The following is a 13,508-nucleotide window of genomic DNA, read 5'->3' as shown; positions in this document are numbered from 1 at the left end:
TTTTGCCGTACAACGACTTCTAAGCTTGACAATTTTGAAAGTAATAAAAAACATGAATTCACTTGAAGTTATTTTGCTGAGTAATGTATCCATATAGAGCCCATCTTTATAAAAAATCTTCTTTTTCCGAACTCCTTTCCGAATGCCTTCACATGATGTGTTGACATTGTCCAGCACTGTACCGAACTGACAACGGTCACGTCAAAATACCATGTCAACAAAGTTTGCGTTGGAGAAAAAAAAAGTGCACGATAAAAACGATTCGCTCGGGTGGCTGAAGGAAAAAACGGACCGAAACACAATAAAATATTAAAACCCATTAAACCACCCGTGTGGACAAACAATGTGCAGCTTTATCGCCGTAGTGCATTCAAGAAAAAGGTGGTGACACGGTGAGATGCGATAAAGATTCCGCCGTTCCAACCGTGGGCAGGCAAATTTGGCAAACCTGTGTGCAGAAGCAGTGCGCGTTTTGTTCAGATCGGCCCGATAGTGGTAGGGTAGCAGAGTGCAAATGTGCTGCGATTTGTTCGCCAGTGCAATAACATTCCGGACGGGTACGGGTCGGTGGGCTCCTCCGGTGGGAAAGTGAAAGTGAAACTTCCCCGCCAGGCTTGCCCGGTTGTTGGTTTGTGTGTAGCGAAAGTTGGGGAGGGTAGGGCATAGGGCGAGCGCGACGTGGCTTGGTGGCAAATAAAGCGACAAAAAAAAAAAAACAGAAGGAATCAGCATGGGGAACACACATTTAGCTGGCCGCTGGAAACGATGGATAGGGCTGGTCACGGTTTGGATGCTGGCGGTCGGTGAGCTGCCAGCAGTGAAAACCGCCCACCTGACCGGTACCTTCGAGGTGGATGAGTTTTTCCGCTTCCTGCACAAATTTGGCTTCCAAAAGACGGAAAAACACTCCCAGAAGGATACGGAGTGGGACACGTTCGGGTACATTTATGGGAATATAACGTCGCGCATCAATTTCACTGTTCCGGTTACGCTGGCTGTGCTAGATAAGCGCAGCTTCCTCGAGTACTACGCAAATAGGAACGATTACGACCGAGACGTGGCCTGCCAGCGGATGTTCGAGAAGCTGGATAAGATTGTTTATAGTCGGGCATGCAATCCGCACGCGGAGGCCGACTACCTGCGGCGGATACCGTGCGAGAAGGGGAAGCTGTGCGTGGACGAGGACACGCGGGAAAACGTGGTGCCGGGCAGTCAGTTCACGTTCGTGATTAGTGATCCGAATGTGCCAAGGTAATTAAATATTTAGCCAATCATAATTACCGAGAGCGAAGCAGTGTGATGGCATCACATATTAATGGCCATTTTCTAATCGTTCCAGGTTCTGGTACGTGTCGATGGTGGCCTGCTATCAGAATGTATCGACCTGCCAGTGGCATCATTACGATTATCGCAAACTCCACCCGGATCCGCCATCGATCGATTACGATATAACGCTCGTGAACGGTAACCCGAACCGGCAGACGCTTTCCTTCTTCAATCCGTTGCTGTTTCACTTTTCGTTCGATCGGCAAAATACGCTCGAGATGTACTTGATATTTTTCGTCGTGTATCTGCTGATGGTGCCGTTGCAAATTTATGCCGTACGGTTACAGAAACATCCCGTAACGAGACTGTTTACCGTGAGTTTGGTGCTGGAGTTTGTGAGCGTTTGTCTGCTGCTCACGCACACGATCCGGTACGCGATGAATGGCGTGGGCAATGAGAAGCTGGCCATTATGGGGGATATATTTGATATTTTTAGCAGAGTAAGTAAAGCGAAAATTTGGGAATTAGGTGTACGATAAGAAACTGTATGTATTTTTGTACAATTATAGACCACATTCATGCTCATATTGCTGCTGCTGGCGAAGGGATGGGCCGTTACACGGTTACAGATCAGCGTTAGCAGCTGGATTCTACTCATGGTCATATGGATTCCGTACTGTGCCATACACGTGCTGCTGTACATATGGAACAGAGTAAGTACGGATTGGTTTTGGCTGCCTGGGAAAAGTAAATCATAATCGACTTTTGCTTCTTTCCCAGACCGAAGTGGATATTATCTCCGATATTGATGAGTATCAGACGTGGCCCGGATGGCTGGTGCTTGCCTGCCGCTCCACGATGATGCTCTGGTTCCTGTGGGAACTGCGCACCACGATGAAGTACGAACATTCGTCGCAGAAGCTGGACTTTCTGCTGCATTTCGGTGCTTCGAGCCTGGTGTGGTTCATCTACCTGCCGATCGTGGCCATCATCGCTGTGAATGTTAGTCCGCTGTGGCGGTATAAGCTATTACTAGGTAACGGGAAACCGCTTTAAATGCTTCAAACCCGCCAAAAACTAACACTCTCCACATGGTGATGCTATTTTAGGTATAACAAATTCTGCCGACTGTTTGGCGTACTGTGTGATGATGGGTTTGCTGTGGCCTAATCGGGCCGGCCAGTATTTGCTACTGACGGGAACCAACTTTGGCGGTAAGTGAGAACTGTTTGTTTTTATTCTATACAAAACCCATTTGGACATTATCGGTTTGAAGTCTGAAGCTATTCGAAATCCAATCCTACTCGTTTGAGTGTTAATAATATTTAAAAATCGATTGCAACCGCGCGCGCGTGTGTGTGTGTTGCGTAGGTATGGACGAGCTGGATGAGTTCAATGAGGCACCGCACATAGTTCACCGGGACTCGGACACGCTACACAGTAGCAACGGTGATCTGGCGGTGGATGATTATCTGGACAACGAGGACGACGAGATCGAAACGCTCGTGCTCAGTACGGACGATCTGCTCCACACGGGCAACTCGTACTCCGTGTCCGGTAGTAGTGGTTCCGGTGGTGGTGGTGGTGGCAGCAAACCCCTCACACTGCATAACGGTAGCGCCATGAACGGTAAAGGTGGACGATCGTTCGACTAGGTCCAGTCCGGTGGTGGTGGTGGTGCCGGCGCTAAATGGAAACACAAAAACTCTTAACCAGCAGTTCTTAAGCAGCCCTCAGCAACACAGAACACACCGATTTAAAACGTACACGACGAATCTTTAGAACGAATTTAATTCCCTCAACTTCGTACGTAATATCAGTGTAAAAGCGAAACCTTTTTGAAACGTTTTAAAACGGAAGGGCGCGGAAGTATGGACGAAAAAGCACGCCACCATGCTGCTAGACGACGAACGGCGGCCAGCCTGATGATTAAATGGCAACACACTCAATCTGGTCAATGATTTTGATTTGTTAAGATACAACGGTTGGGAACGGGGCAAAACTCCGGGGGGAGGGGGGGGGGGGAGAAAATTATAGCAACATAATGAGGAACCGGTAATCCACTCGTGTACGATACGAATTACTCGTAGCATTAAAAGCATTTCAAGTTTGACGCTGGAGCCCCCTTTTCTCGTGTCTCCGTGCGTCTGTCTGAAAGTCAAAATTCTTCCATTTCTTAAAACCATATTCGGCAATTTATATATTCCATCAATCGGATCGGCTGGATAGTTCCAGTTCCGGGTTTATTCGAACATTCAGGCTAGTGTTTGTGTGTGTGTGTATGTGAATGATTTTAATTGGGGGTAGAAAGATCGAACAATTTCCCTACGCGTCCGTATGTATAGCATAAAAATTGTAGTTAAATTTATCCTAAGGACTGATGAGTACGGTGGTACGAAACCTGTTCGAGTCCGAAGCAAAGCAAAACAAACAAACAAAAAAAACAAGTATTGTGTGATATGAAATTCATAGCAATTATGCAAAACGAATGAGATAAAACTTTAATCTTTTTAGTTTTAAGAGTAAAACAAAACACGATAGCGATTAAGATGGTAGAATGGTGATTGTTGCACTGGTAGCAAGCGAGTATGTTATGCCTTTTTTCCGTTCCCCACTGTTCTGCGCTGTGCCTAAGCGCACTTTCAACTGTAGCTTTGCGTCATTTTCTTCAGCTTACCGAGCTAAAACAAAAAATCATCTGATAAATAGTTAAAGGCTTTCGAGGTATCGTCCATTTACTACGTAACGCTAAAGTTGAGTGTTTTCCCTCTGATTGCTAATTGCTCGGCTAAGATGCAAGCAATTTTTGAATATTTTTTAAAATCATTTGTCTCTATGTAAGGATTCTTAAACGTTAGCAGCTCTTGCTCGGTGATTTCCTTTCTTTTGTCTTTTTTTTTCACTCGGATAGAGTATGAATATCCTGATATCGATAGTCCATCGCCTCTATCAGTATGTATCCGTGCTTTCGCCAACGAAATTTTGATTTGTTTTACTGCATTTTATTATTAAAGTAACACGTATGCAATAGAAGATGAAAAAGAACACCTGCCGTGTACTTTCTTTTCGGAGTCTCACAGATGGCAAAGGCTATACTTACGTTGCTTGATAATGTGAATCCCATCTGCACTCTCTTCTGCACATCATTTTAGTCTTCTGAACCATTCAATACGAGATGTTTGCTCATACGATTTTGAGAGCCAATTTCAATATACTTTGGCTTCGGCGCCGTTCTTCACACGGCAAGACCGGGGCTTAAATCCCATCCAGACCGCCTCCCCGAACACAGAACTGACAGTCTTGCTTCGGGTAAAATCAAGTCATAGGAAACGAAAAATGGGAAGCCGAGACACCTCTAGAGGTTGTAGTGTCAAGGAAGAAGAAAAAGAGTCATATAAATCCTTTGCTAATTGCCATAATCCATTCTTTGCAGGCCTTTGTGGCAAGATCATCTTTTTTCTTTTTATTTTTTATTTATTTAAAGTATGACGGCTTTATATGGCAAAACGCCATACATTCAACACCGCGTATGTTGACGAATTACAATTTCACAACAACCAGGCATTTCCTCCCTGTTGTTTGCCTTATCCCGGGCATACTCGGCCACCTTTTTTTTCTTTTTTATTAATAACATTATTAACCGATTTTTCGATTTCTTACTTGCAAGTCACTTATTGAGTACAGAAATTGTTATCTACAGATTTATTAAAAGGATTAAATATACTCCCTAACTTCGTGGCAGTCAACCGTGTCGCATTCCATGGGTTTACGGTTGTCTCATATGCTTATGTTTGTTTCTCTATACACACATTTGTGTAGAATTGATCAGATCATTATGATTCTTATCTGTGTTAATCATCAATCATTCTTATCTGTGTTAAGCTACGTACCATAAGGCAGGCACTCTCCTGCTCCTGTCTCAGTATGTATCAAATTTTAACGATTTCCTGTTAGCGTTTCGTAATAAATGGCCGGCACCTGAGCGTTAGCTGATCTTGCTTTGCAGCATCATAAACATTTAGTCAAACAGTTGTATGTTTCTGTCGCTTTCTCTTAATTTTTTTTATTTCTTTTTAAATGTGCTAGGCTACCCCGTTCCCGATATTTACTACACATGATTATTTAAACAAAAAAGAGAATAAAAATCCTATTCTGAGCTGGTGAGCCGTAGCTGTAGACATTGCAAACCTCTCTCAATTAAACTCACCCGTTCCCACCGCAATCCACGTCAATACGTCAAAACGCTTGTACGAAGAGGTACTATTTTACACGAATCTACTAGGCAAACTAGGCTAGCACACGACAGCACACTGCATTTTAGCGCCATACACTTTATTTTCTAAACGCGCCAGTTTGCTCCATTTAAATTCACTTTCGAACGTCCTCTCGGAGGCGGCGCAAAGCAAGAACCAAAAACACACCAGTGGCCAAGATACAGCCTAATAGAGCACGATTAACGGATAGGAAGAAGATATTAAAAAAATTAATTGTTGTTAGAGCGGTTTCTTTCCAGCCGGTACTATTATTGCTACTCCATAGCGCGGAAAAGTAACTTAATGTTTGCAACAGAGCCGACACTAGCGATGAACACGAAGTGCGCACAGGCAAACCATAGAACAAAACCAAAAAGGTAAAACGCACTTTTAGCGTGTAATTTAACTCACACAACAGCAACAACAAACAAAACAAACCCCACACCAACGTAAACGCAATTAATATAACAATGGCTGCAACGTAATGTACCTTTTTTAAAACTCATAAAGCTTTGCTGAGATTCGGCGCAGATGAGGCGTAGCGCAACTAGCTATAAAGGGAGGGAGGGAAGCGGTAGGGAAAACAGAATCGTTTTAAAGCTCGTCAATCGATGATATTGAAACTCGCAAAAGAAAAAGGAGAAAGCGATCGCTGAAACTCATTTTTAGATTCCAAACCTTAATGTCGCTGCTGCTTTTCGGTAGATTATGCTCAAAACAAACACGTTGTCGTTTGTAAGGGGAGTAGAGAAAGAGAGAGAGAGCGAGCGAACGAGAAGGAGTTATTCAATTAGATGAAACAGAAAAAGGCTACAACTATTATTCGGACGGTTTAAAATAATTTCAACAAAAAATAGAGTAATTTTTATGGTGGGGAAACTGCTAAAGCGCTAAACTCTCTCACCTCAAATTGGAGGTAGTGTGAAGAATTTTATTTCAAAATAATTCATTTAACAAAGAAATTTTAAAATATTAAATAGGGATTCGATTAACGTAAAGTGTGTGAAAGTTGCGCTTTTTTTTCTGTCCCTTCAAAAATGTTGTGCAAACAGAACCTTTATTCTATTACGCACGCCTGTATGTAGCAAACTTCCGACCGAGAAAACTATACCCAGCGCTCACAAATGTGTTAAATACTGACAGGTAAATGCCACATGAAGCAACAGCAAAGGTGCGCAGTGAGTTGTGATAGAGTAAGAAGCATATTTTTCTACTGCTAGTACACTTAACACGATTCAAAGCAGGACGAGGACGCCTTGGAAATTATACGGTACTCGCAAAATGGTGGTGCAACAACTCACGCCCCAAACTGCAGGGCATGCAGGAGGTTTGGGCCAAAATAACTTCCAAACTTGGTGTCTACCAGGACAGGCAAGCGGAAAAGCATAACAAAAGAATTAAACAGGCCAACGAATGGTGAGGAAACCGCAGCAACGTTACTTGTACAAAACTCAATGCAAACAGTTGTCGGACGGAAAACGGATATGGCAAATTAAACCCTAAAATTCTTAAAAAAAGATCTGTGGTGCCGTGTGGTTTGCGGTTAGAAAACAATGAGAAATTTGAGTTTCTTTTTAATTATAATTTTTAATTTATTTTAATTTTTGCCATCTTATGTTAATCCTTATACGTGGTACTATTTACAGATTTTACACCATATGCACTCGCTTTGCTCTTTGCACACAGTTTCTTGATGGTCCTCACTCAGTAGGCGGTGCACCATTTTACGCTCGTTTTAATATCGCTTGAAGACTTTTTCGTACGCTGATGCCCCTGAGCGCTTCCGGGATGCTCCTGCTCATCCATTGCTGTCGCAAGAGTCGAGCAGATAATGCGGGACCTTTTGATGATCGTTCGCTTAGTAGTGCGTTCGAATCGTCTGCCGGCTCTTGTGCCGGAAGCATCAATATCCCGCTGGAAAGCTCTTGCGTGATGGCGTTCTTCTGGGGCAGATGTTGGAGACGGTTGAGTGCAACGATTCGATTCATGCTGGATGACTTTATTTGTAGTTGCGGAGCTACTTTTAGCTTCAGTGCTGTTTCTAGCTGGTGAACTGTAGTTGACGATTTTGTGGCTCGATCGTAACTGAGTACTGAACGATCCTCGCCGGTAGAATTTATAGTCCTGCAAAACAAGCTAAGGATTCCTGAGGCTGGTCCCTCCTACCTGTTAAGATTGTAACGGGCTTATCTTAATCCATGCGCAGGTATGGTTAATCCTGGCGTCTTACCGATGCATGCATGCATATCAGGGATATCCGGGTAGGCTTTCGCCTTCATCTCCATATAACGGTAAAACGGTTTAGAGGCGAAGACTCCCTGAGGTGTGAAAGGACCTGTGTTTATGTATTCTTCACACCGATTTCACGGTACTGGTGAAAGCTGGAGCGCTTGAAAAATGTGTTTTTGTTTTGCTACCCGTACAATATTGAGGAAAAACACACGGTCAATGAAAAACCCAATAACTCCTGGGGGAAAAAAAAAGATTTGTTACCCTGTTCGATACGAAGATCGCCAAATGGTGTTACTTTGGGTAATCGTAAATGTGGAAAATAATTAGGACGAAAATAAGCAACTTCTTATAGCCTGTAGCTGTAAGTACTGGGTGTGTGTGTGACATCCTATGTGGCCTATCATTATGGCCATTATAGTAGCTCCTAAGAATTTATTGGGCAATTAACCATCACACGGGGAGGGTAAAAGAACCAGGGCCAGGTACTCGAGATACTGACCCGGCGATCGCTTTATAGGAGGATGGGCATTTATTGATTCTTCCCCTTACCTTAGCGACACCTGCGCAAGGTACGCTTTACGAGTGTGAGTTAGGGGAACAATTCTTAACTTCGTTGCGGATTCGTTGGAAATTCCCGAAATTTTTCACACCATTTTAACAAATAAAAGCTCAAAAGGTATTGTGTCTTTTCGCCATCGGAATTAAACATGTACCCGGTTTGAAGTAACTTTCGGATGTGATTCCGGAGGTAAATCCGTGTACAGAAAGCTGTTAATTTTCCGACGATATTATTTCCACTTTTATTTTTTTTCCTTTTCGACTGGCTGGTGCACGTAAAGAAAACGAGGTTCGTTTGCTGTCTACAATTTCCATTTTAATTGTCGTTCTCCATCCTTCTCCAAAATTGATTCAACTGCTACCAAATCTGAGTGTGTCCCGTCCGGCAATCTTTTTACACCGAGCCATGTTAAGTGTTTCATATCTAACTTTGCCTTCCTTCAATACTTTTCTTTAACATTCATTAATGGTACGGAACCATAGCTTCATATTGTGGTTGTTGTTTTTCTTCTTGTGTGCTGTTTTGTTATTCAATTTATTATACTTTTTTTTAGTTATAACCGAATTGAAGATTTATTCTAAATTTTACGGTTTTTTTCAAAGTTTTTTTTCTCCTACTTTCTGTCGGGATCGGCCTAGCATCTTTGTTAAATATTTACGTTTGTGTTTGTTATTTACCACCGAGTTACAAACCTATAGCACTTTTTTTTGCTTCTTTTTACGAAGTTGCAACAGTTAAAAAAAAAACATTTAGTTGGTTAACATTTAAAATGGCGTATTGGTTGGTTGTGCCCGTAGACAGGAAAATCAAGAGTGTTCACAAAATTATAATTAAAAACAAACACTGCTCAGATTTAATCGGTTGATTTTGTTCTTCTTTTGGTGATTTTAACAAAGTATTTGTTTCTATTTGCATAAAAGGGGCTATTGTTGCAAAAAATCTAATTTTTCTATTGCTTTTGCTTTCTTTTTAAATATTGTTTATTATGTTTTTTTTCTCTATTAATTTTGTTTCCTATTTTTTTACTTCAGTTTATTATTGCTGTAGCTTCTACCAATCCAAACGTACTTTGTATGTGTGCGTGTGATTTATATTCCTTTTATCCATCTATTTCGGTATTGTTTTAGGCCAGAGCAGCTGTTTTGTTTGGTGTTGGAAACAACAACCAAAAAAAAAAAGTCCTATCATTAAACAACGAAACGGAATCTTAACATTCTAAAACTAGCACGCGAGAAAGTACTGTAAACGGTCGTCCGCTTTTTTACAAGAACTTACCTTGCTCCTTGGTTTGTTTTTCTGCACCTTTTGCCAACCAGCCGGGGGTAGTGTGTTAATTCGCTGTTTCGTTTCGTTCACTAATTGTCTTCCTCCCTATCTTGTTCTTCTGGTCGAATTTTCATTTTTTTTATCCATTTCCTGCCTTTCTTCTGTCTATATAGTACACGCTTCCTCCCCCCCTCGACGACACGACGCAAACCGCTGACTTAATCTTTTCACGTTCAAAATACTATACCGATAGCTTAAAGCGTCTACTTTACGGGCTTAACTAAGTTTAACTTAAGTGTTTCAAACAGGGCTACAGAAATAATGCTGGATGTGGAGTTGTTAAAACAGAAGGACATAACATAAACAACAGAAGGAAAAAAATAACGACAGAAGGAAGTAGAAAAAATTGTAAAAGTTTAAGAAGAATTGGAAAAGTAAGTAAAGCTCATCTTAAAGGTATAGTAAACTATCGACTAAACAAACACACTGGGTGGGGTGGGTGAAGGAAAAAAGGAAAAGGAACCCAAACGAGTTGGCTAAAGAGGTAATGGTCTACATGTACAACGGGAAGTAGATGGAAACTTGGAAACAAAAGGAGGGAGAAGAAAGTGTTTTAGAGCTAACCTATTTAAAAGCAAACAGAGTATATAATATGAAAATGGGATCTTTGAATAGCGTGACACGGGCTGCGTGCTTCTCGTATTTGGTCTGTTTGGAGAAGTGGGAGAAGAGACATCGCTTTTTTGATCGCTACTTTCATTATTCATATTTGCTCTATACAAATGTTATAAACTGAATGTATTGTTGTTGTTTTTTTACTTATCCTTCTTTTTAACTTCTTCTTGTTAACATCTTCTTCTTTTCTCTTCTTGAACCAAAAGTGTGTGACTGACTGCTTTTTTTCTTCTTTTACTTCTTTTATGCTTAATTGGGAATTTTGCTTTACACACACAAACACATCGAGCATTTCCATCCAAAGGCAATTTTGGTTATAATATTGTGGTTTAGTAGTTTGATCCATGCTATGCTTTTTCATTGTGCTGCTCTGTAAGAGTGTGCAGTGTTTTTATGATCAAATATAATTTTATTTAATGTTTATACTGCTCCCCTTTTTTATAGGGTTTTACGATGCCTAAAAAACAAAAGAATAAGGGAACAGTTTGTTTTACAAGAAGGAAAGGCAATGAAGGTCTTCGAATTCGATTTTTCTCTAAAAATGGTAGAAATGGAACAGAATGACGATGAATGTACACACTAACAAACGTAAGGCGGAACCATTTTGTTTAAAACTTTAATGCTTGGGCATGGGATAATCGAAACACACACGGGCGGGTGTGTGTGTGTGTGTGTGTGTTTGGTATTTTCTCCGCCACACTCCTACTGCTACATATACGTATGCGTATACGTGCGCATCCTTATCACGACCGGACCTCCGGGACCGGTAGCTCTAGTGTACTTGATAGCGGCGCGAATCCAATCGGGAACGGGTGCTGAAGATTCTTCTTTTGGTGTAACTCTCGATCGATCGATCGTCGTCTCACATTTGCCTACCGTAATAACTATTTATCGCTTTTGCTAGGTTTTTCTGCTAGCCATTTTTTTTGTTGCTTGAATTTGGGTTTTGGGAAATGGTGCTGAAATGTTTGCTGTCTTTCCGGATGGTGGAAGTTGCTGTATCTGCTTCTTTCGAGTTACCTGTCACCTCTTCAGGATAGTGTATCGTCACTCACATACCTTGCTGTTCTGATCGGATCGGTTTGGACCTTATCTACCTTTCTAACCATTTTCTTTACCAATCAATAATGAAGTGGTATCAGAGCAAAACAATCAGACCAGCAACCAGAGTGTTCCGAGCGGTTGTGAAGCTTGCTGTGGGATTGGTTTCTGCCCGGGGTGTTTTACGCCTGTTTACGCTACTTTTAGAAGCTTTTCGTTTCTTTACCTATATCTCTGCATTCGCTCGCGCGCCCAAACTATACATACATCCTTAATACACTAGCGACTTAACGAAGGGTAGCAGCAGCAGCAGCAGCGCCAGCACACCGCCGCCCGACAGTACCGGAAGTGTCCGGTGGGCAGCACTGGAGCCACCGATCGAGGCGACCTGAATGTTGGCCATCGCGTCACGAATCTGGAACGGGTGCGGTAGGCTTTCGGCGCTGGACCAACCCTCGGGATTGCGTGCCCGGGCCGTCACAAACCACTCACCCTCCGGAAGTCGGATCGATTTGCGAACCCTGGGAACGTGCGGGGGGAGAGAGATCAAAGCGAAAAGCAATATTAGTGTACGGGCGTGTGTGTGTGTGAAGGGCGAGGGCCACCCCGATGGGTGCAACATTACTTACGTCCAGGTGTATCCATCAGGGTTTTGGTCTTGGTTGGACATTTCGGCAGCAATCGGTGTGTATTTGGTCTGGGTTTTAAAGTAGAAAAAGAGCACAACGGTAAGCATTTGAGGGCTTCAAAAGGTTTAAAGACCATCGAGATTTTGTTCTGAGTTGTCCGATATCGGATTGTCCCCAAGGGGTGTTGGAGTTAGAATTTTGAGGCAATCGGTACCAATATTGTGACTTCTCTCATATTTTCTCAATAATACACCGGTAACTTCAGAAATATTTCCTATACGAGTAAAAAGTTTTTCTTGAGCGTTGGACATGACTCAAAAGGGAGTATGCGAATCCCAGAGCGAGACTAAATCTTGAACAGTCCTAGCCTTGAAGATTCTGCCATCCTATCGCACGTATCTTAATGGTTGTTATGCTGATTGACTTTAGGCTTTGGGCTTAAGATACAAAGCGACGTTTTTGATCCCTTCAAGAGTTCGATAATTTTTCTCTTTATATCGGTATACTGTTTGTTTGACTGCAAAGCTTCAAAGATCCAATATAAAGAACGTCTCAATACTCGTGAATATCTCACGAATGGAATATTATGGATGGATCCGATAGAGCCGCTGAACTAAATTCTAGAAGAATAACCCCATCCATCTGTCCATCCAATTTGTGATAAACACTTAGACTAATGGTTCCCAAGGACTTACATTATTGCCTCGATAGAGCAGCTGCATTTCGGAGATTTGCTGAATACTGTGAATCTTCCACCACGTGTGCAACAAACCGTCGGAAACGTTCGAGTAGATCAGATGTGCACCGCCCGGCTGCAGTCCCAGGATCGTTTTGGAAGTTGCTTCGCCTAGCTCGTTCTGAAAGTGTGGGTTCATTAGGAGTGACGATTAGTGGACTAGTGCAAAACATCCTTAGCCCAGGGCAAATCCTTACCTCAATTTTGCAAAAGTACGCCTGCAAGTCCTTCTGCTGTACGTTGCGAATGTTGAGCCGGGTACGGCTGTGATGGTTGTGGTGATCGTTCGTGATCGTGATCTTGCCGGCTTCCTGCTGCACGACCGCATCGTCCCGAATCCACTGAATCTTGCGCGGGGCCGGATTACTGTCGTACAGGCACACCATCTCCACGTTCTCGCCGATCGCGGTGTTGATGTAGCTGGAGTGTTTGTGAATGATTGGACTGCCTGTTATGTTGGAGAGTGGGGGAGAATAGATCGATCGTTGCATCAGCTTTTGTTTGATTAGCCGCATCACGGCAAAGGGGGCAAACATGCGCGTCACATTTCACTAATAAACGGATGGTCACGGAAGCTTTGGTAAGGCTTGATTGCTGGTAAGTCTAGACATGCTGGAGAATGGTGCAGTTTTGGATGATTGTTCAAACTATATAATACGATCTACATAAGGTATAACCAATGCTTATTCTTCCAAAAACTAATGCTTCACTACTGCACAAGCATTACAGACTACGCGGTGGCCGTGCTTGTTGTGCTACATCAGACGTAAGAGTACTAGTACTCTTCTAGGGGTAGAACTGCAGGTGCAGCAGAAGTGCGCCGTATAGTGAATAGCAGGGTGCAAAGAGTG

The 13,508-nt window shown here is 42.6% G+C and overlaps 2 protein-coding genes across 4 annotated transcripts in view; one reads left to right on the top strand and one right to left on the bottom strand.

Annotated features, from left to right (window-relative positions):
- Positions 1 to 231: 231 nt before the first annotated feature.
- On the top strand, positions 232 to 7,036 carry LOC118505924 (integral membrane protein GPR180-like). The gene is made up of 6 exons (XM_036042420.1): positions 232 to 1,251; positions 1,340 to 1,766; positions 1,836 to 1,979; positions 2,047 to 2,302; positions 2,376 to 2,480; positions 2,638 to 7,036. The coding sequence occupies exons 1-6, from the start codon at positions 731 to 733 to the stop codon at positions 2,919 to 2,921; spliced, it is 1,737 nt and encodes a 578-aa protein (XP_035898313.1). The 5' UTR covers positions 232 to 730; the 3' UTR covers positions 2,922 to 7,036.
- A 1,486-nt stretch (positions 7,037 to 8,522) lies between these two features.
- LOC118505923 (neurotrimin-like) overlaps positions 8,523 to 13,508 on the bottom strand; it is a 101,390-nt gene continuing 96,404 nt past the window's right edge. For all 3 annotated transcript variants that reach the window (XM_036042417.1, XM_036042419.1, XM_036042418.1), the window contains 4 exons: positions 12,855 to 13,105; positions 12,617 to 12,778; positions 11,922 to 11,989; positions 8,523 to 11,813 (listed from right to left, as the gene is read on the bottom strand). In XM_036042417.1, coding sequence (XP_035898310.1) covers positions 11,564 to 11,813; positions 11,922 to 11,989; positions 12,617 to 12,778; positions 12,855 to 13,105 — 731 coding nt within the window. In that variant the 3' untranslated portion in view covers positions 8,523 to 11,563. The remainder of the gene's footprint in view (positions 11,814 to 11,921; positions 11,990 to 12,616; positions 12,779 to 12,854; positions 13,106 to 13,508) is intronic.

The sequence above is a fragment of the Anopheles stephensi genome, chromosome 2 (assembly GCF_013141755.1).
Source record: "Anopheles stephensi strain Indian chromosome 2, UCI_ANSTEP_V1.0, whole genome shotgun sequence".
Classification (NCBI taxonomy): Eukaryota; Metazoa; Arthropoda; class Insecta; order Diptera; family Culicidae; genus Anopheles; species Anopheles stephensi.
Note: the sequence above shows the minus strand (reverse complement) of the source record. Positions and strands in the feature narration are given on the sequence as shown.